Source organism: Acomys minous, assembly GCF_964271855.1.
Source record: "Acomys minous genome assembly, chromosome: 1".
In the NCBI taxonomy this organism is placed as follows: Eukaryota; Metazoa; Chordata; class Mammalia; order Rodentia; family Muridae; genus Acomys; species Acomys minous.
In genome coordinates, this window is record NC_140483.1 from 12,269,518 (window position 1) to 12,292,033 (window position 22,516).

Genomic DNA, 22,516 nt, shown 5'->3' on the forward strand with positions numbered 1-22,516 from the left:
GAAAAGGAGGAGTGTGTGCCACGAGGTAGACCAGAAAGCTCACATGTAAGAAGAGTGTTTGCCACTTTGTCTTTTCTCCCTCTCTCTGCAGCTCACAAAAGCCTGCAGCACCACAGAGACCACGCAAAGTTCAGGGTGGCTAGGGTATCCTGGATCCTGGTGATTGCCAAACTCTCTTTCCACAGGCTAGACCAACGTGGTATACAGATAAATCAGTGTGGGATTTTCTGAATCTCAACATTTTTTTGTTTTTGTTTTTGTTTGTTTTTTGGAGACAGACTCTTACTGTATAGGCCAGGCCTCCCCCAAGACACACATACTCTCTCCCTCCCTCTTCCTCTCCTGTCTGGAGTTTCCTTAATTATAATAGAAATTTTGCTTAAAAGCACAGAATAGTGAACAATTTAATGGCTCAGTGTTACAAGACTACAGACAGGACCCCGATAGTTACATTGTTCCTCACCAGTTATTTCATATTAAGTGCAATTTCTTAAATTAAAAAAAGGAAGAAAACAGAAACAGGGTTATGCTTGAGGGAAACACAAGACTAAGCATTACAACATTATAACCAAACCAAATCTAGCATGTTTAAAATAAATACCAATAGCCTCTTCATAAGCGTAAATGCATTGATGGGTGAGAGATATATTGTGCTAGTACAGTGCAATTAGCAGCATTTGAACACTAGACATTGAGTCTCCTAAACACACAGGAGTGGACGTGTGTGTGTGTGTGCGCGTGTGTTTGTTTGTTTTCGAGACAGGGTTTCTTTGTGTAGCCTTTGCTGTCTTGGAACTCTCTTTGTAGACCAAGCTGGCTTCGAACTCACAAAGATCCACCTACCTCTGCCTCCCTGAGTGCTGGGATTGCAGGCCTGTGCCACCACCTGCCCCGGCTAAGTGGGTATATGTTTGATTGAACCATTTACACTCAGGGCTGAAGAGAGATCTGGCTAAATCTCTTAGGTTCCCAATCTGAAATGCTACCACAAGCTTTAAGCCATAGGTGAGAGGTACATCAATACATTTGAGTCAGACAGAGTTCTTCTCTGTCCAGTGCTGTTTTCCAGCCAAGCCCAGAGCATCGGAGGCCCAAGGAACACACGGCTTGTAGGCTTAGAGTGCAACGCTGACTCGACAGCAGCTACCCACATACAGTGCCAGAGGCGGGTGAGAAATGGCCCCCTAGGTTCCCCGCAGTGGACACTGGCTTTGCAACAGGGCAACCTAGGGCAACTCAGTATAGTGAAAATGTGGTGTTTGTTTTATTTTCACATTTACTTATTTGTGTGTGGAGGGCAGAGCAGTCTGTGAGAGTCAGTTCTTTCCTTCAACCATGTGAGTTCCAGGAATTCAATTCAGATAATGAGGCTCGGCAGCAAGCACCTTTACAGACGGAGGCACCTGGCTGCCCCGCCCCCTCCGCTCCCGTGTTACTCTTAATACATGGTGGCAGAATGGCTGAACGCAGGTGTCTCTTTGTTAAGCATTTCCCTTACTGCTTTTTCAAGTATAACATTATTTCTCAGAGTGCTTCTATGGACACTCGCAGGGTCACTGGGCTTTCTTTTTTTGTGAGTGCACCCATCTTTGTAATGAACCTTGGAGCCTCGAGCCGTACCTTTAACAAGTACAGCCAAACAGAAAGAAAAACTGAGAAGCAGGCTCCGCAGGCCGTAACTGACCTTAAGAAAACAATCAGTGCTAGACCCTTTGCTAACCCCTTAGCATTTATCATCTGTCAAGATCAAAGGTCGCTTCCTTGTTGTGTGGTGCAACTACGCTCGCAGTAGCCTTATTCATACTAGCCAGAATCTGCAAACAACCCAAGATGTCCCTCAACCCAAGAATGGGTAAAGAAACTGTGGTACATTTATACAACGGAATACTACTCAGCTATTTTAAAAAACAAGGAAATCTTGAAATTTGTAGGCAAAAGGATGGAACTGGAAAGGATCATCCTGAGTGAGGTAACCCAGACCCAGAAAGACACACATGGTGTATATTCACTTATAAATGGATATTAGCCCAACATAAGTGTCCTCTGAGAGACTCCACCCAGTGGGGGATTGAGACAGATGCTGCGACTCGCTGCTGGACTCCAGGTGGAGTGCGGAGAGTGGATGGAAGAACAGAAGGTGAGGGTGGGGGCAGGGATGGAAGGACCTAAAGGGCTCAGGAGCCTCACAAGGAGACCATCAAGGCTGGTGGATTTGGACCCAAGTGGGCCCGCACAAACTGTTGCACCAAGCAAGGACAATGCATGCAGTAAACCTAGACCCCTGTTCAGATCTAGCCAATGGGCGGCTCATTCTCCACGGTGGGGGTGGGGTGGGGAGCAGGGACTGCCTTTGACATGAACTCTGGTGACCCCAATTTGATCACTTCCCCTTGGTGGGGAGGCTGGGCGGTACACAGAGGAAATAGTCAGTTGATAACAAGGGGCAGTCATGGGTCCTGTGTGAGTGTATGTACATGTGTGTGCTATTCTGTGAAGAGGACTATTGTGACATGTGACCAAATCTTGGGAAGCATTGAGGAATAGAAAAGAAGAACAGAAAAGTTCCCTGTCCACAAACAAACAAGCAAGCAAACAAACAAACAGAGGCTGGGCAGGAGAGATAGCCCCAGTGGAGTGCACAGAGCCCACACATCTGAGGAGCTGGATTTTTAGGCTAGTCAGTGTAGCCTTCTCTGTGACCTCTAGGCTGACAAAGGACACTGTTAAAAAAGCAAGGGCACAGGACCATCTCCCACCCATCCCCCATCTGTAGTGGCTCTGGAAGAAAAGAAAGCAACTGTGGCAGTGGCTCCTGGAGGGCAGTGAGGCTGGAGGGTGGGGGGAGGTGGGGAGCAGGGGGTGAGGGAGCCAGGGGAGAGAGGGAAAAGAAAACAACAAGGAAGAATGACCCAAACCTCTCCGCCAGCCTGGCACGGCCCCAGAGTGATGGAGGGGATTTATTGCTTTCTGTGTTGTACCTGATTGCAGGAGCTTTTATTACTATGAAATACAAGTCATCCTACTTCCTAGAGAGGAAAGGAGGAAATAAATCGTGGCGGGAGCAGGGCTGGGGGCGATCCTAGGGCTTACGGACAAACACAGGGAGTTTCTCATTTGTAGTGGCCATCTATATATCCCCGAGCACAATGGAGTCGCCCCTCTTGTGAGGGCTCAAAGCACTGGTCACAGGCCCATGATTCTCTCTGTTTCTCCTAGGAAGCTGACACTCAAGCCTTGTGAACAAAGGCTTGCTCATCCGAGAATCGAGAAGCGGTGTCAACAATGGGCAGGACCCCAGGGCTACGGTGGGGATATAATTTGGTCAGGACCCTGAACGTGGTGAAGGGGGCATTTCCTGTATCTGGCCCAAACAGGTGCCTCAGGACAAGCAGCCTGCCAGGTAAGTGGCAGGATGGGGCCTGCGACAACAGACTCTGGTCTGGAAGGGGGTGACTTTCCATTGGAGTCCTCTCTGTGGAAGAAGAATCTCCTGTCCTGTCCCTTCTTTGACCTCAGGTGAAAAGTTTTCCCCTAAATGAAGTTTAAAAGAAGAATCATTTCATTATCAGAGTCCAGGAGAGATGAATGCTAATGGTCACATGGAAATATAGGAGGCAAGTCAGGCCCTGGTGATGGCCAAGTCCATGCAAAGAGCAGGAAAGAGAGTGTGGGCCTCCCTGTGAGGAGTACCACTAATGGGAGATGAGCCTAGAAATGAACAGCAACAAAGCCTCAGGTCTAACTAGAAAACAGGAACACAATCTTCTGGGACTCTTCTTTGTTTTTGTTTTTGTTTTTGTTTCTGTTTGTGTGTGTGTGTGCACACACACGTGTATTTAAGAGAAACAGGTCAGTGTTTCTTAATTCAATATGGACAGAAAAATGAAAGGAAAAGGTGGGGGAGGAAGAGAACGAGGGGAAAGAGGAGGAGGAAAAGGAGGAGGAGGAGGAGTAAGAGGTGACAGTGGTGGTGGGGGAGGTGGCAGAAGAGTCAAGAGGCAGGGAAGACTGTTCTTGATGTCAGGACAAAGTTTCTTCAAGGCACAAGCATCTGTGACTTAGAAGGCGGAAGACATCACTGGCAATCACTCATCATAGAAGGAAAATATTAGGTGCAGCGATTGTGTAGAATTCCGGTTGTGTGGTGCAAGCAGCTATTTCCTGGTCGTCATCACTCTGCTGTCTTGTAGAGCAGTACATGGAAACAGCATTAGGATAATGTACTGTGGCTCATGAGCAGTAAATTAACAGGATTGCCTGCTATTTTGCATTTCCTGCTAATACAATACCTCCTCAGGGTCACTGGCAAGGTGGCTGTCAGGCAGACATTACCAGCGACAGGCATTTCACTGTGAGGGCACACAGTGGCAAAAGGGGATGACACCGCTAGCCTATGTGTCCAGACCAGCTCACCGCATGTGCGCTCACAAATGACTTCTGAGGATTTCAGACGAGACTTCAAGAGCTGATCCCAGTGGTGGAGCAAGCCCAGGATTTCCTCTCTCCCAGGCCCAGCAAACCCACACTTGTCTTCAAAGCAAGTGAAAATTCCTTTGTTTTTGAGGATAAGATCCCCAAACCCCTTGCAACCTTGACTGGCATAAGCCAGGCTCCTGCCTGGGGTTATAAATTAGCCATCCTACAGCTGCAGGCTGAGAGTCTGAGAAGATGCTGGGGTTTTATGATCCCAGCAAATCATCCCTCCACTCTCAGGAAGGCACAACCAAAGGCGCCTTTTCCAGATATTTATGGCTAAGTGTAGTGGCACACAGCTGTGATCTCAGCACTTTGGAGGCAGAGTCAGGAAGGTTGCTGGGAGTTTGGGGCCAGCTTCAGCTACCTGAACAGCCTCTAAACCAATAAGGGCTACAGAAAAGACAAAAACAAACAAACCAACACATAAGGAAACCCGACCCAAACCCATCTTTCAAAAAATCCTGACAAGGAACACACCATGTGAAAATGTCACACAGAGCCGGCTGGAAACAGGGGCAGCCTGGGACAAAGCTAAATGGGACCATCTTATGCTAAGGGGCTCTAATGGGTCTCAGAGCGTGGGGGAGCAGTAATCTCAAATCACCTGACCATGCTTTACCTGACCCCTCTGTCAAGTAATGTGCTGGAGAAGGAGAAGGCTTGAAGCAAACAGACAGATCAAGAGGCCTCAGTCCATTTCCTGTGAATAGAGAGGCCCCACTGCTATGTCGGGGAAAGAGGAGAGAAAAAAGGCGTCCACTGCTCTTTTCTTCACTTTCTGCTGATTCTATTTTATATTGCATCCAGCTGCTGCAGGGACACCGGGTGAGTCTGCAGGGAGCCTCCAGGGCCAGCAGAGGCTAATGGAGAGTGTGCCCCGGCCAGCTGGTCTACTCAGAGGGTGGGAAGCGCAGAGGGAGGGGCTGGGTGGATCGGTCACTGCTATTATCACTACAGCTGAGGTGAGCAGGACTTGAATTCTAATAAGCAGAGCCCCATGAATTCAACACAGCTCTGGTTGGTAGGTACCCGAGCTTTACCTGAGGAAAGAAGGAGGTTAGAAAGGAAAGTAAGTCCCATAGTGCCCTCCGCTGTGTGTGGGTATGCAGGGCATCTTGGGGGCAATCATGTGCCACCCCCTCCCCCCCACACACATGCAAAAGCTCTTGCATACTACAACTCCACACTACAGTGAGCAGTGATGGTAAGGAAGGTGTCTGTGGGTGACAGAGCAGGTCATTTACTAGGCTGGGTAGTCCCTCCAAGGAGGTCAACGGGAAGTTCAGAGAAAGAGCGCCATCTTGGGGCAGGGCTGCTTCTGAATCTGTCTTCCTCGTAGGTGGCACCAGAAGCCAAGGGGAGTCACCCACCCCTGTTTCCTTTGTGTCAAAAAGACTTATTACTTGGAATTGGCTCAAGGCTGAAGAAAGATGACAAAGGGTGTGTCTGTCTCTCAGATGACACTCCACAAACACAGGATGGATAGCTACCCTTGGCAGGGCAAGGCTGACTTCTGTGCAGATTGTGAGTTGATTAGCATCCCCAAGGGAAACCACATGCCCAGAATCAAAGACCCCACCCTCAGCCCCACCACCTCTCAGAGCCAGCCCTCCTTGAGGCAGCCTCCCTTAGCAGAGGAGGCTCTGGTAAAAACCCGTCAGGGAACGGGGCTGTCAGGAAGGAGCCTCTGAGTCCTAGAGGGCTACAGGTGTGCTGCTAGAAGGCCTGGCCTCTGGAACGTGATTTGTCTTATGTCGTTTTCTCTGTTCTACTTGAAGTCCAGACAGAGTGGTTTCCAGTGAACTTGGGGATCTAATCCAAGGCTTGGGGAAGGATAGGGGGCCACTCTGCAGCTGGCATCACACCTGCTCCTGACAGTGACTGGGAAATGATCTTAGAATAAAGGCACCCTGAGTGGGTTGGAGGAAGCACCCAAGAATGGCAAGAGATCTAAGGCATTTGGGGGGTGTGAGGATACACCCAGAGCTAGGACTAGGAAGAGGGGGGCGGGCAACTAGCTTCCAGCAAGGAGATGCTCAAAGAACAGTGCTGTTAGGGACGTTAGGAATACTCCTTCCTCCTGCTCCAGAATACTGGTGCAGAAGGGAGAGGCAATGGAGGCCATGGGCCCGGCCCCCATGCAAAGCAGCTTGGTAGTGTCAGCGCCTGGGCCATGTGCAGGGACCTCAGTGAGCACTGCACCTCCCGACTTCAAGACCATAGCCAAGCCAGCTCCCACGCTCCCATTCATCTCCACAGAGGAGGTGTTTGGGTGTGGCAGGGTAGGGTGGGTGAGCGAGGCAGTGGTCAGGTCAATGGCTTTGTCTTTTGTGACCTGTAATTCAAAACGATCTATGGTGGTGCAGGTGTAAGCTCAGCCTTCCAAAGGTTGAAGGCTAACAAGTTTAAAACCAGCCTGGGCTACCTGGAGAGACTCTGCCTTTAAAAACCAGGCACCGTGGATGTAGCTCAAAACCAGGGCACCTGCAGGAAAAAAATGACTGTCAGATTCATGACAGTCTTGAGGTGACTGAATTTTCTCCTGCTATTTCCTTGCTTTCAGAGTAGAGAAGTAAGCTGCTTATCTAATCCAGGCCTTTCTCATTTGGACAACCAGGTAGGAAGAGGAGAGATTCCGAGTCTCTCAGAGTCCCCTGCCTCTGGCTTGAGGGAGTGACCTGATAACAATGGATTTCATCATGGGCCATGACTGGCAGCTACCTTCTTGGGAAGAGGCTGGACACCTAGGCTCTCAGGTGAGGCAGCCTGTCTCCTGGAAGCTCTCTGCTGCAGGCAAGGAGGCCTCCTACCTGAGGATGCTCAGATTCCTGCAGCCTGTGCTTCTGAAGTCCTTAGGGGCTTCCTGGTGAAGGCAGGAATCCCAGAGGGAGAAATCATGACAGGCACCTCTCAGGCCGCTCACCTCTTGTACCTGAATGCATTTTGACTTGGGAACAAAGTATAACACACACACACACACACACACACACACACACACACACACACACACACACACCTTCTCCACATCCAAGTTGGCTTTGAGCTCTGATCTCAAATTTGTAACCTCTCAAGCTATTTCACATTCGGCCAAACAGGGTTCTTCTGTTTCTAACCTTTCCTCCGTTTCTTATGAAAGAATGATGATCTGAAAGGCCCCCGGACACCAGTGGGTTCTGAGGAAACCCACACCACGGCGGCCTGCTCTGAGACTGAAGCTATCATGGATTACACCCCCATTTCACCCTGTGAGCTGGCCGTGAGCAGGCACCCAGGCTTTCCCCGGGCATTAGTGATTCCGAGGACCGGTTGGTTTTGTCTTGCTCCTGGCATGAACACCAGGCATGAGGCCGAGACAACCTTAACCGCTGGGCAGCTACTGCCCAAATAATCACAGACAGAGCATCTAGAGCAGCAGATCTCAACCTGTGGGGGTGACCCCTCCCCAAGACTGTCGGAAAACACAGATAGTTACATCATGCATCACCAAATCAGTAAAACTACAGTTATGAAGCAGCAATGAAAATAATGTTATGGTTGGGCGTTACCACAGCACGGGGAGCCGCAGTAAAGGGATGCAGCACTAGGAAGGTTGAGAGCCTCTGTTCCAGAACTATACGTTACTTCTTGGGGAAAATCAAGTGGACAAGCACAGCAGACTGTCTGGAGATGGCCACCCAGCAGCGAACAGCTCGCTCACCAGCACTCCCCTCTCAACGCTCGAACCGGGAAGGCCTCACTTTGGAGGCCCTCTGCCTGGCCTCAGAGCAGCCAGCGGGCAGGCACCCTGGAAACCTGTCAGAAAGGGTGTCCTCAGTCGGGCTTTGCCTGCAGGTAGAGCGGGTCTCACCAGGAGCAGCGGGAGCTACTAGCTACGGGAACCCTACAGGAACCCCAGAGCAGCAGCCGTCTTCAGGAACTAACTGGTCTCTAGGTCTTACAGACTCCTGAGCAGCTAAGCATAAAACCTGTTGCTGAGTGGACATATGACTCTCACAGGCATTTAATTTAAATAGCCAATGGCGCTGATGCGAGTGTCTTTCTTTTCAAAGTCTAATCTCAGTGAATGTTTGGTCCTTTCTAGAAGGACTCACGCATAGCAGTTAGGGACTGACTGCAGGTATAATGTGATCAGCCACTTCGCCCATTTGCCACCTGACTGCTGTGATATCCTCTTAAAATGTGCTCACAGTTAAGAGTGTTGAGTCTTAAAAGGGACTGTGGGCATCTGAACAGCGTTTGGGACAGTTAAAGACTATGGCGACTTAAGTTAGATGATGCATCTTGCACTAGGAGATTGCTACGAGCTTAGCAAGACCAGAGAAAGAAAATGGTAGTTTGGATGTAATTTCCCACACAGGCTGATGTGTCTTAACTGCTGGTCTCCAGCCGGAGGTGCACGAAGTATCTCTAGCGAGGCAGGAAGGCTGTGGAACCTTAAGAAGTGGGTTGCTGGGGGTGAGCCTTGTGGTCCCACAGCCTCACTTCCCGCCTCACCTCTGCTTCCTGAACGTGGATACAATGTGACCAGCCACCTCACCTGCTGCCATCACTCTTCTCCCATCACAATGCACTGTGTCCCCTCAAAGTGTAAGCCCACACCAAACCCTTCCTCCCCCAAGAGGAAGAGAGGTGTGTATTGGGGGGAGAATGAGTATCAGTGGAGAATTTTCAGGTGCAGAGGGGACTATAAGATATACTGAGTTCCAAGGCTGCACTTTGGTCATCTGTTCTCTTGACCCTGCCTCTTGCCTGGTATATGCATGGGCCGATAAGCACTGCCGTTCCTAACGCACCATTTGGGAACACGGTTGTCAGGAATTTCTCTAACTAGACACGAGCAGCACATGTGCTACTTCCAGGCCATTTGAAAGCCTAGATGTTAAGAGAATGTTCTAGACACTTCTGAGGGTTCATCCTCCTGAAGAAAGGGGCCCTTTTCTGCAACCACACATAGCCAGCATCCCGCTACTAGTTAGAGGGAACTAACTATCTGTAGTTAACTATGAATAGTTAGTTTAACTACTATCTGGGTAGTTCACTGTCTCCTTCAAGCCCTTGGGCCAGTGTCCTCCATACACACTAAGGCATTCGCACAGCCTGATGACTCTGAAGCTTCAGAGGGGAACTTCCTGAAGCTTAAGAGCAGACAGAAAACACACCACTGCTCAAATGCCGGGGAGAATAAAGAGCCATAAATCTCTGGGTAGAAATTCCACTTTGCTATTGCGGTGTCTCCCACCTTTCCCAGAAAGGACACTCTGATGTGCCCTTTGGTAAAATTAGCTGCCTGTGGACGTGTGGACAACGGTTATGATGTGGGTCTCTAGATGATGAGGTCTGCCCTGTTCTCCCCATTAGACCATCAACTCTGCAAATAACTGAATTATGTTCTTTTTTCTCCTGGAGCCACAGAGATCAAAGGGCCTGAGAAGGGCAAGAATTAAGATGTGGCCACATGAGGACAAGCACACTGACCTACAAAAGACAGGCCAACGTATAAGGACCATGGAGTACCTTCAGGCCCAATAGATCAATATACTCATCTGCTGTAGCAGCGTTTCAGGCTCTAGCAGCCTTCAGTGCTTGGAGTTCTTGATGGCAAGGAGAAGGCTGTGAGGCCTTGTACTATCCCGCTCATCTTACTGACAGTGGGAACATTCTGGAAGGTGCATGTGTTCCATGTCCACATCACGTAATAAGACTTCTGAGAGCGTAAAGCCATATACCACTGGCATAACTCTAGGGGAACAACTACTCCAGAAAGACAAATCCCTTCCTATGCAACAATTATTTTATTTACTTCAAAAATGACTATGAAAGGATCGGTTCATCTTCCTGTTAGATTGTAAGGCAATCCATACAAGTTAATTAGGCAGGACCAATGGCTTTAAAGTGACAGAGGCCCAGGCCTGAGTCCCAGCTCCATCACATACTCCACTGCAGCCATCGCTGAGTCTTAGAAGCCTGTGCTTGCTCATCAGTAAGATGATGCTGAGAGCAGAGAGTGATGTGATGAGGACCACACGACGGGTGCTGAGAGCCTGGCACATAGCTTGTCGGCTCTCAAAACTAACTGATCACCGGGGTTATTGTTTTGTTTGTTGTTTTCCGAGAAGGGGTTTGTCTGTGTAGCCTTTGCTGTCCTGGAACTCGCTTTGTAGACCAGGCTGGCCTCGAACTCATAGAGATCGACCTGCCTCTGCTCCTGAGTGCTGACATTAAAGGGGTGTGCCCCCAACACCCGGTTTTAAGTGATCATTGCCATCATGAGGTATTTCCAAATACAGTTAAGAACATGCAGATAGCATAACAGCACCCGGCCAACCAGAGTCACAACATGACTCTTAAAGCCTGGGCATTTTATTCATAGTCGTACTTAATTTAGGATGATGTCAAACCTAAGTCTTAGAGTGACGGTGTACCCTTGTGTAGGACTAGATGCCAGGCACATCCTTAAAAATATTAAATTTATTATCATACTGAACCTTTACAGTCCCATGAAGTGAATATGATCAAAACCACTTTCTATCCTATTCTATTATTTTCTTTTAAAGTCTGTGTCTGTCTGTGTGTCTGTGTGTCTGTGTAGGTGTCTGGGTATGGCATGTGCACATAAGAGCAGGTAGGTAGAGGCCAGAGGCAAAGGATGGAGTGACAGGTGGTTGTGAGCCACCCAACCTAAGTGTGGTGCGGGAGCCAAACCCAGTCAAGAGCAGTTAATATGTGATCGCAACCACTGCGCCAGCTCTCCAGTCCTATTTTTATTATTTTTGAGGTGTAGCTTATGTAGCCAAGGTTGTCCTTGACTCACCATATAGCTTAAGATGGCCTTGAACTCTCATTCTCTTGTTTCAACCTTCTGAGTGCTGGGATGCAGGTGGGGGCCACCATGCCTGGCTTATGCCTGAACCCATGGTGCTATGAGTGCTGAGAAGGCGACTGACTGATCAGGTTGAGTTTGGAGACAGCTGCAGTGACGTGCATGAGTGACAGGTGGGCGTTTGGAGGTAAGAGTTAAAGAGTTAACAGCACTCTCGTCCACACCTACTCACTGCTGGGGTCAGAACACTAATGGACCTTAAAAGCCCCCGAGAGTACAGGATACATAGCGTAGTTAGTAGTTGCACTGTAAAGAAAAATAAAATTACATGAAGTGTGTGCTTCATAAGACAGGAAGGAGGGGGAATGGGGGTGACATGTGGAGGGGTACACTGTCAGGGAGTGCTGACCTATGTTGTTTGCCCTGCAATGATGTATCAATGATGCACCAATGTTTTAAAATGAAAGGAAGAAATGACAAAATGCCACTGTCACCCCTCCCCCTCTCTCTAGGAGTTTGTTTTCTTGTTCAGGTTGGTCTTGAACTTATCAAGCAATCCCCCTGTTTCAGCATGCTGTGACTACGATGTGCCCCACCGCGGCCACTCATCGCTTACTTGAGCTTTTATGTGGTCCTGAGTACCAAGCAACCCTTTGGTTTACTCTGCCTGTGGGCTTAGACTTGTAGCTGTTATTCTCTCGGCCTCTGTTGCTTTGAAGAGGCTCACAGACTATTTCATGTGGGTATCTGGAAGGGGTGTGTGTTAAAAGGAAAGATGCAGGTGTTGTTTATTTTTAACGGTGTGAGTGGGGTGGGAGAAGGCACCGTGCGGCCTTCCTGGCACAGGCAGCTGTCAGCAGGCTCTCCAGATCACTCCTTGGCCAGAGCGGAGCCTGGCAACAGAGACTCGCATGTGTTCAGCAGCGAGGCCCACAGCTCCTTGTCTATAACCTCTGGCCATTGCCTCCTGAAGTTGGATCTTGTTCTATGTCTAACCATATTGCATTCTCTAGGCTCCATAAAGAGCCGCTTCCCAAGCCCCCAAATGAAGCTTATAGAATCTGACCACTTGAAGTGCAGTTAAGGCAAATTTGAAAAGATCCTAAAGCAGGCATTTCAAATGGATGAAGTCGTAACAATGATATCTTCAAACTACCCTTGATTTCTGGTTATGTGACTATGGAGAATCCTCCAGGGACTAGGAAAGTGGGCCCTGTGGTAACAGCCCGCACTCAGCACAGCCCACCGCAGTGTGCAGACAATGGAGGGGTAGCTACACTGGGGATGGGGTTGGGGTTCTGGAGACTGGACTAGCCAGCTTTAGCAAAGAACGGTTCAAAACAGTCAGTTCTATTTGGATTTCAGATAGAGAACACACACACACACACACACACACACACACACATTCTAACTTCTTACTGAGTGTTCCCATTGAAAACTTATTTGTTAAAAGCATTTCAAACGTACTAGGGTGTCTCAAGTTTAACGCTCTCTCTCCGCCTCTGTCCCCTATAACATTTGAGCTATGCGGGAGACAGGGAGGTGTGTGTAGGGACTTTAGGGGATAGGCTAGGACTGCAGCAAAGAGAATGGCACGGGGTGGCCCCCCTCCCTCCCACCTCTTCCTCAGTTCTTCTCTAAGGCGGCTCCATGGCCACCCCTCTCCATGCCGGTCCTTCCCTGTAGAAATAAAAGCCTTCCTTCTTTCTCTCACTGCTCTGAGAACCTTCTGCCGGGCCTCCTTTTCCCACAGCACACCCCCCACCCCTCTCCTCCTGGGGGAAGCAGGCAGCCTATGCTGCTGTAAACCTGTGTGTGTGTATGTGGTGTGTGTGTGTGTGTGTGTGTGTGTGTGTGGTGTGTGTGTGTATGTGGTGTGTGTGTGTGGGGGTGTGTGTGTGTGTGTGTGTGTGTGTGTGTGTGTGTGTATGTGTGTGTGTGGTGTGTGTGTGTGGGTGTGTGTAGTTGGTGTGTTGTTGTGTGTGTGTGGTGTGTGTGTATGTGGTGTGTGTGGTGTGTGTATGTGTGTGTGTGTGGTGTGTGTGTGGTGTGTGGTGTGTGTGTGTGTGTGATGTGTATGTAGTGTGTGTGTGGTGTGTGTATGTGGTGTGTGTGTGTGTATGTGGTATGTATGTGGTGTGTGTGTATGTGGTGTGTATGTGGTATGTGTATGTGGTGTGTGTGGTGTGTGTGTGTGTGTGTGTGTATGTGGAATGTATGTGTGTGTGTGTATGTGGTGTGTGTGTGTGTGTATGTGTATGTGGTGTGTGTGTGTGTGTGTGTGTGTGTGTAGTGTGTATGTGGTGTGTGTGTATGTGGTGTGGGGGTGTGTGTATATGTGTGTATATGTGTGTGTGTGTGTTTGGGGGAGGCTGATCTGCTTTGGTATGTTATCGGTTTGGGAGGGTTGAGTTTTGGACAGGTTTGGAGAGGGCTCCATTACAGACAGAGGACAGCCATTTTCTCCCCTGCCATTTCCTCCCAGAGACTCCTCTTCCTCCCATTTACTCAGATGTTAAGACAAATATGAGGTAAAACCAGGACTGAAGCTGGTGCTGGATTTCAGTGATGGAGGGTCTTAGGGACCATGGGACACTTCCCTAATTCTGCCACCCCTGCCCCCAACCCCAGCCAACACAGACCCCTGACTAGTGGTCTTTAGCAACACGCACTTTATAAGCACACAGATTTCACAAAGACAGGGAAGGGCTGCTTTCAGGCTTCCGAGAGTGCCTTACAGCCAAACATTTATGGCTTAGCTACAAATGCATGGGAAAATGAAGGAAACATTGACACAACAATAAGACGAGGGGTGAGACGGATGGTGCACAATGCCATCTGGTATCGTTCGGTGCAGGGAAAATTAATTTTTGAAGGCATTTCATTTAACTTTGCAATATTTTGCAGCCTGACATTTGATTCCTTCAGCTTTTTTTCTTTTATTTGCCTTCTTCCTCTAAAATCCAAGAATGGTGGCAGGTGGGTGGGTGGGTGGGGAGGAACAGGGACAAGTTTAATGCAAGTATAGCTCCATGTCAGGTGGGTGATATGGACCTAGGCAAGTGAAAGTCACTCTGCTGGCCACAATGAGACACCTCCCACCAAAACAACCGTGTCCAAAAGACTTATATGTGTTACCTTCCAGAGCAAGGCACCGGGGTGGGCTGGATGACCAAATAAGGTTGTGCAAGCACTCGAGGTACTCAGAACCCTCAAGCTTAAATCCAGGGAAGCAGCGATAGGCGATCACAGTTCCCACGGGGAAGGAGGTCTGGAACTCGGAGATGTTCACGTAGCCGTTGGAAGAGGCTAGAGGCCTCAGGCAGCCTGTGAAACACGAAAGCAAAATGGACGGCCTTCACTGTCCCGCCTTTGCACATATGTATGGCCAATGTCTTTGGGATTGCCTCTTCACAAGAAAAGGACACTGTAGACTTGAGCTACATATGGACAGATGTTTGGAATGGTACCACAAGGGGCAGAAAAGGAGTCAGGAGGAAAGAAGGGATGTAAGTGAGGCATGGACCAGTGCATCCCTAGCCAGGTGAATCTGTCCCAAATAGACCATTAGAATCACTTGAGGGGCTTTTTACAAACCAGTAGTGCCCAGGCCCCATGCCTAGGAGGAGAACCTTGGGGTCACTATATGTTTATGAAGCTTCCCCATGTGATTTGAGGTGACACTGGGGCTGAGGACCACTGAGGCACCCTAGGAAGAAGCAGACATCCCAATGGCTAGGGATTTTGTGACTTGGGCAGCCAAGGTTCCAAACTCAGTGACGGGACAGAATCTTGTCTGTGCTGTCCCTACTGGGTCCCTGGGAATCTAGTTTGAAGTCAAATAGGTTACGAGTCTTAAAATGTGCTGATTTTCAGACTTGAGAATTCCCCAGAGGGCTTGGTGGACACAGACTCCTGGCCAATTTCAGGGCTTCTGTCTCAACTGGTCTCAGTGGAGCCCATGTAAATGCTTTGCTAACAGCCAGGTTGGAGGAGGACCTTCTGGAAAGCAAATGTGTAAGTGAGTCTGCGCTCCACCAGAGAACAAGTGGGAAACCAGACCCTGGATCGCTATTTCTAAACCCCGGGCTGCCTTTGGTCTTGAAGCTTGTGCCACTCCAAATGTGACTGCCATTCCTAACAACAAAGGCTTCTGGTGTGTGTGTGTGTGTGTGTGTGTGTGTGTGTGTGTGTGTGTGTGTGTGTGCCATTCCTGCTGCCGTGAAACTGTAGTGAATCTATCACGTTGCTGGAGTGCATAAGGACATCACAGGGTGCTATTCTTCCAGGGAGCAAGCATGTGTGCAAAGCAAAGAGCGTGTAATGAAAATAGCTACTTTCCCTGATAGTTGCCAAACACAGGGTTTGTATTCCACACCCAATGGCAGACGACCAAGCCCTCCTCCAGAGCTGGCTTTGGTAGACACTGTCGTGAGGGGCTCTCTCAATGAGTTGGGGTAGGACCTGTGCACCAGAGTAAGGACACAGAAGCTACACCTGGGCTGCAGAACTCAGGGACAGTCAGTCACTCACACTTGGGGTCATGTGGTACCTACCACACCGCTGTGCCTTGGGCACCGAGGTCCACAATCTGAGCAGGCCCTGACTGAAAACCAGTCAGGATGTTTCTAGATGTCCCTAAAGGCAGGAGAACTCCAGCATCTTTTCACTCCATCTGATTGTCTGAGACTGGTTTTCTTAATCCCTGCCCACTCGGGGCGGGGGTGTGTGTGCATGCTCGCATGCGGGTAGTATAGTGTATGTCTGTGTTTGTTATGGTATGCACATGTGTGGAGGCCACAGATTAATCTCTAGTGTCTTCTTTTATTGTTCTCTCTCTTTCGTGAGACAGAATCTCCCACTGTATTAGGGGATCTCTGTCTTGGCTCAGCTGGCTGGCCTAGAGGTCACTCTGTCTCTGCACCCCGACCACTGTGATGCAGTCGCGTGCCACCAGGCCATGCCCCAGCTTTTGTGGCACTGGAGACCCCAACACAGACCCCCACACTCGCAAGTGCTTTACCAATTGGACCATCTCCCGAGTTCCCGCCCCTAGACGGCATTTGGTTTTCCAGAGCTAAAAACTAGCAACATTCACAGCAAAGGTGAAGTGTAAGGGGTCTGAGCAGGGATTAGGAACCGGGAAGAAATGGAATCAGCAGTTGAGAAACAGCAGGTAAGTCCATTTACAGGGACAAAGGAAGGCACGGGATACTTACACAGACCAGGTGGCTGATGCATGTGGCCAGGCACTCCTTCCCACGACGGGGGTGCCAGCTGTAAGCTACTTGTGTGGAGATGCTGGTCTTTCCCAAATCACAAATGATTCTGCCTTACAGCAAGCAGCGTATGCAGACACTCTCTCCAAAACCTAATGCGCCCCCCTCCACCCCCGTCCAAAATGGTCTCTGAGCAGCCTGTCCTCCAGTCCTCCTGAGGCGATGGCAGGAGCTATAATTCACGCAGTTAATCAGCGCTGAGAAGGAAAGATATGCTCGCTCTTGGTTGGAGGCAGCCCATCCTAAATATAACAGTGGGAAACAGGCTTCGACTCGATAGTTCAATGGGATTTCCATTTGCACTTCTAGATAATAGAGAGACGCCTACTGGAGCCTGAGCCCCTGGATCCATAGGTGCAAATAAAAGTTCTAGAATAAAATGTCACTCTAAGAGCCAATTACAATCCACCAGGGGGCTCGGGGAGGTGCCAGGCTGTCTGCAGCAACGCCGAACACTCTTCTCCTGGGTTGTGCCAGCTGGGCAGCCAGAAGAGAGCTGGTGGAGTGTCAGGCGGCAGCAGTAAAGCCCAGGGTGGGCTGGGGCCACAACACAGGCAGGGCACCTACTCTGTGGCATAGGGGATTGTGAGGAGAAGTGACAGCGGGGGGTAGGGTATGTGGCACTGTTTGGAGCAGCACATCTCTTAAGAGGAACCAGGTGCAGGCCTGGTGGTACAGGCCTATAATCTCAGCTACTTGGGAGACTGAGGCAGAAGGGTCACAAGTTCAAGGCCTGTCTGGGCTATGGGGTGAGTTCAGGGCTAGCTTGGGCAATTTGGTGAGACCTTCTTTCAAAGGTCAGGAGTAAAAAGGGCAGCAGGAGTGTGACTCAGAAGCAGGGCACTGACATGGCATGTGTGAAGCCCTGGCTTCAAATCCCAAATAAAAATAAAAATAAAAGAACAGCCCGTCAGTCCTCTTGTTGCTGACCTAGACAAGCATGTCTTAAACAGAATTTGAGAATGGGGGAGGGGCCCAGACCGGCCAGACAAAGTGACAACAAGACACGTATCTGAACTCTTTAAAATAACATCACCAGAAGCCACAGGGAGGAAAAACAATCCCTAAGGGAACTCACTGTATTTAAGCAGTAAAAGGGGAACTAGCTAGAACAAGGGGCCACAGAGAGAGGATGTGGAGAAAACAGGATTGCAAGGCACAGCTGAGGTCTGAGGTGATTCTCTTCAGCTGTGACTGCGGCCCTGGAGTGGATGGGTCCTGGAATAAGTCTAGGACTCATGATGTTTATTTGCATGAGGAGCCCAACCCAGGCGCCAGCTGCTTGCCTTGTAGGCAGTCTCGGAACAGATAAATAAAAGCCCCGTGTTTTTTTTTTTTAGGACAGGCTAGTGACAGGGCACAGGGTAGGGAGCACGATGGCCGGGCTCCTCCAGCTTCCTAATTCTGAAGACTTCGCTGCTTCACAGGGGGGCAGCTCTTAAGCTCTCATGTAGGAAAACAATTTATTTTGGTGGCGGGGCACACAAAGCAACATCAGGGCCCGCCAGTTGTGATTTCCAAGTACAGAGTTAGCATTCATCTCGACTTGAACATGCCAGAGCTTTTGGAGGAAATTTGAATGCCCTCCTTCTCCCTCAAATTATGAATTATGCATTGGTGGTTTTTTTTTTTTTTTGGTCCTTTAGACCAAATCACAAGTCAAAAATAAAATCATAATTAATGTGAACCCAGGGGCTTATTTTCAAAATCAGGTCCCTCTATATATGGTGGCTGGGGCAGATTTTAAAAGTGTGAAAGGATAAGCATTCACTGTGCGGTTTAGAAGAATTTGAATGTGTTTGTTCTTCTGCTTTTCATGCATTATAAAAAGGATAACGTTATGAAGAGAAAATGGTCCCTGTAAGACGGCTTGCCACAGTCTCGCCACTATGGAGGTCTCACACCCTGCCATTTCCATGAAGTGTTTAAGGATTCATCCCTACGTGCACAGCCCAGTTACAAAGCCAAGCCTCCTGATTATTTTGAATTTATTATTATTAGCATATTCATGTGATATGTGTGGTGTGTGTGTGTGCATGTGGTATGTGTGTATGTGTGTGTACGTGCATGCGTCCGTGTGTGTGTGTGTGTGTGTGTGTGTGTGTGTGTGTGCATGTGCATGCGTGCATAGTCGTGGGTACACATATGCAAGCCAGAGTGCCTATGGTGGTCTGTTCTCTCCTACAAGTATTAGTGCATCCTAGAGAGCAAACTCGGGCTGTGAGGCCTGTGAGCAAGCCCATTTCCCTGCTGGGTCCCTTCACTAGCCCACCTCTCCTAATTCTTAAGCTACTTTTCTGATTTCCTAAGGCGCCTGACATACTACAGAGTAAGGTCTCCTCTGTCTATCCTGGGAAATGTGTGAGTACAGTGCTGTGGCTCCATGAGAAGTCATGATGAGATTCTAAGAGAAGCCACAGGAAGACGGGGCAGGACCTAGATAAGGTGCCTTTGTATTTCTCTGCCATAATCTCTGTTGCTCGGTTACAGGATCATGCGTGTTCACCTGCTACAGTGAAGTCACACATGCGGCCCACAACAGTGGCTCCCCTCTCATACCTTGACAGATGGGCAGGTTATCCCACGTCCCATCATCACGACATAACGAAACCATGTTGTACAGGTCAGGGTACCGGATCTTGAATCCCTCATGACAGGTGATGATTAACTTATCTCCGTGTCTATATGTCTTGTTATGAATCTCAGCATCTTCAATTTGGGGGATGCGGCAGTCTGTAATAAAAGATGAACGTTACTTTTGCAATCTAATACCTTGTTTTTTTGTTTGTTTGTTTTTTGTTTTGTTTTGTTTTTCGAGACAGGGTTTCTCTGTGTAACAGCTCTGGCTGTCCTGGAACTTGCTCTGTAGTCCAGGCTGGCCTTGAACTCACGGAGACCCACCTGCCTCTGCCTCCCAAGTGCTGGGATTAAAGGCGTGAGCCACCACCGCCCAGCTCTACTTTTGCAATTTAAAATGGTTAACAGTGTTACAAGGGAGCTCATATTTTCAGCCCTACTCTCAACCAACATAACAAACAGGTGACATGGTACCTGCCCCGTCACCACACTCAGGTAACAGTGACAAGCTCACAGCATCCATCACAGAACAAACGGGAAGAGGGACCCAGTGTGCAAGGACCATATCACACAAAAAAAAGAACTTTATTTTCTGCCTCTGACACTTTCCATCTGAAAGTTGATCCTTCTGAATAATTCTGGGAATAAATGAAGAGTTGGCTATATTTCGGAGTTAACATTGTTTAACCTGGCTGGCTGGCCACTGTAGCCACGCGGCATAGCACAGGGCCTGGCTTCGGCTCGATGAACAAACATGCTCTACAGAACAGTGTGGAGGCTGAACTGCCTCTGCCTACTTTCCAAAGGAGACTAGACCAGCACACACTCTTGCCAGCCTCCTTGGGTTTGGGACAGCTGGACATACTGTCCTTACATAGAGTGGCTGACCCCAAGCAAAAGGGACAGTGAGGAGGAGAAACAGGAGATGGTTAAAGAGGCAGTAAGGATATGTAGCAAAATGACAAACACACACCAGAGAATGCAAGATGAGCATCTGCCTCTGCCATATCTACTTAGAGTTTACTTCAGAAAGCACTGTGCTCCTCACTGCCAAATTGGGACTCCGTGCATCCTATAACAGATACCCTCTGGTTTAAGTCACATCGATGACTCTGAGTGTGTGTGTATGTGTGTATGTGTGTGTGTGTGTGTGTGTGTGTGTGCGTTATTTCATGTCTCATGGGTACATCTCTGTTAAATGATTATGGTTTTGTGCATTTCAGTTTAGTGCTTGGGATAGAACCAGGACACTGAGTCAGCCTGCTGGGAAAATGTTCTCTCTCTCTGGGCTTTACCACCAGCCTTGCTAAATGCTCCTGATTTTAGATGCACATAGGCTTCTAAATATGACCTGGAGATAGCTTGTACCCCCCAAATTATGAATTCTTAACTTTTTGGAAACCAGACAAAAGTCTAAGGTTAGTGGATTTTTTTTAAAAATCAGAACCTTTTCTCAGAATGTTCTCAATGTGATAAAGGCTCTTGGCCTTCTTAGCTACTCCACAGAGTCTACAATGTGAATGGAACAGCATTACTAAGAGCTCTGTTCATCCAGATGTTTAAACTGGGACTGGTCGGCTCCGAGGAGGTGCCAAGCCCTGAAAGCCCTGATACAGGTAGAAAGAAAGGACGTAACAGTGGCTGGTGGCTGGTGGTCGCTCTACAAAGGGCTCATCCAAGGGCATGATGGGGCTGGGGCTAGATTCTCTAGAAGAAACATGAGATGGGACACACAGCAGACTCCATAAACCAGGTCATGGACAATGAGAAAGACTCAGGCAAGAGGCCTCCTTGAGAGAGAACGTCCTGGAAGGTTGGGCTGAGGGGAGACGGCATTTGCTGTAGGTCATTTGCAAGGCCAGCAGTATTATTATCTTTGCCACCACTAGCTTGACAGCAAGACCTGTGTCACTTTGACACTTTGACGCAAGGGTTCCCCATGGTTTCCCCATTTCCAGCCCCACTTATGGCCCTGACAAAGAAGAGCTGCAGGAAGGGGGTGCTGCTTGAAGTTCCACCAGGAGCCCTGGGAGTGCAAAGCCCTCTGAGCTGGGCTGGATGGCTTTGAGCACAACCTGGGTGTCCCCATACAGGCTCAGCTGGAGGGATAGTCCCCTCTCACTCATTCTGTGGCAGGATGTGGGAGGGAGTGTCCTAACTCTTCCAGTTTAAGCAAATTAAAATAGCTGGATTTCTAAATCCACACCCCAGGATAGTCCTGAGTGGAGTCACAAGGTAACTGACAACTCTTTGCACACTGGAGCTGCCTTCTTCTTAATGGAAAATGTGAATTATGCTTTTCTCAATGGGACTCTGCAGGAATTATTCACAGCAAGTAAAAACACATTTATCAAGGAATCTGTCTATAAAACCTTGGCATAAATAGCTGTTGAAGTGGTAATGTATGTGCCTAAGCAATCATTCCATGATAAATGCTAACTGCCTTCAAGAATTAACTAGCACAGTCAGGAGGTGTCCAGTTTGGGGAGTAAACTCGATGGGTAGAATGTCCACTTGGACATCACAGACAAGCTGACGTCGGCTAGTGAGGGGGGAGAAGCTCCTGGGCTGTGGTTTTCCGGCCTGTGGTTAAGATTAATGTGTGATGCTTCACACAGGTTGGGTCTACTTCAGGGTGTGTGTGTACGTGTAGGGGTATACATACACACTCTGGTCAAAAAGGAGCGTGATGGGCAGACACAGCCCCTGTTCATTACATGGGAGAGCCACACAGGCAATGGACAGGAAGGCTTTGTAGTTCAAGGTCCTACAAAGTGGAGAAGACAAGCTGGGGTATGCATTAGGACCAAGAGGAAAGCTAGCTGAGCCCAGCTCTAACAAACAAACTCTGAACTTCAACAGAAGAAAAAGCCATCCATATCCTCCTATTTTCATGTACACTGTGTGGCATCCACTTCTCCAGGAAGGACGTGTAAGGTCAGAATAACATAGTGTCTAGAATAAGCATCGGGCCCAATGACCTTTTCCAGGAAAAGAACGGACCTTTAGCATCTGAAAATATATGTGTGATCTTCATTAATGCTGAAGTTAGTGTCACATAGAATATGGATGCTCCTTGGCTTACAAAAGGAGCCACACTCATAAAAAGCTCACTGCAGACTGAAAACATTAAAAGCTGAAAACAGCGATGGGGGATGACTTAATCAGCAAAATGCTTGCAAGCCTACGGACCTGTGTTCAATTCCTACAACCCAGAATAGAAAAAGCCAGGCTTGGTGCCATATACTTATAAACCTAGAGAGGGAGAGGCAAGTGGATTCCTAGGGATGGATGGCCAGGCAGCCCAGCCTACTGGATGAGCTCTAGACCAGTAAGAGGCTGTCTCAAAAAGCAAAGTGGATGA

General features: G+C 48.8%; 1 protein-coding gene across 1 annotated transcript in view; it reads right to left on the reverse strand.

Annotated features, from left to right (window-relative positions):
* SUSD4 (sushi domain containing 4) overlaps positions 1 to 22,516 on the reverse strand; it is a 117,830-nt gene that overhangs the window by 16,690 nt on the left and 78,624 nt on the right. Inside the window, exons 4-5 of the mRNA XM_084797349.1 lie at positions 19,135 to 19,308; positions 14,435 to 14,623 (exon numbers count right to left, since the gene is read on the reverse strand). Of these exons, the coding sequence (XP_084653475.1) occupies positions 14,435 to 14,623; positions 19,135 to 19,308 (363 nt within the window). The remainder of the gene's footprint in view (positions 1 to 14,434; positions 14,624 to 19,134; positions 19,309 to 22,516) is intronic.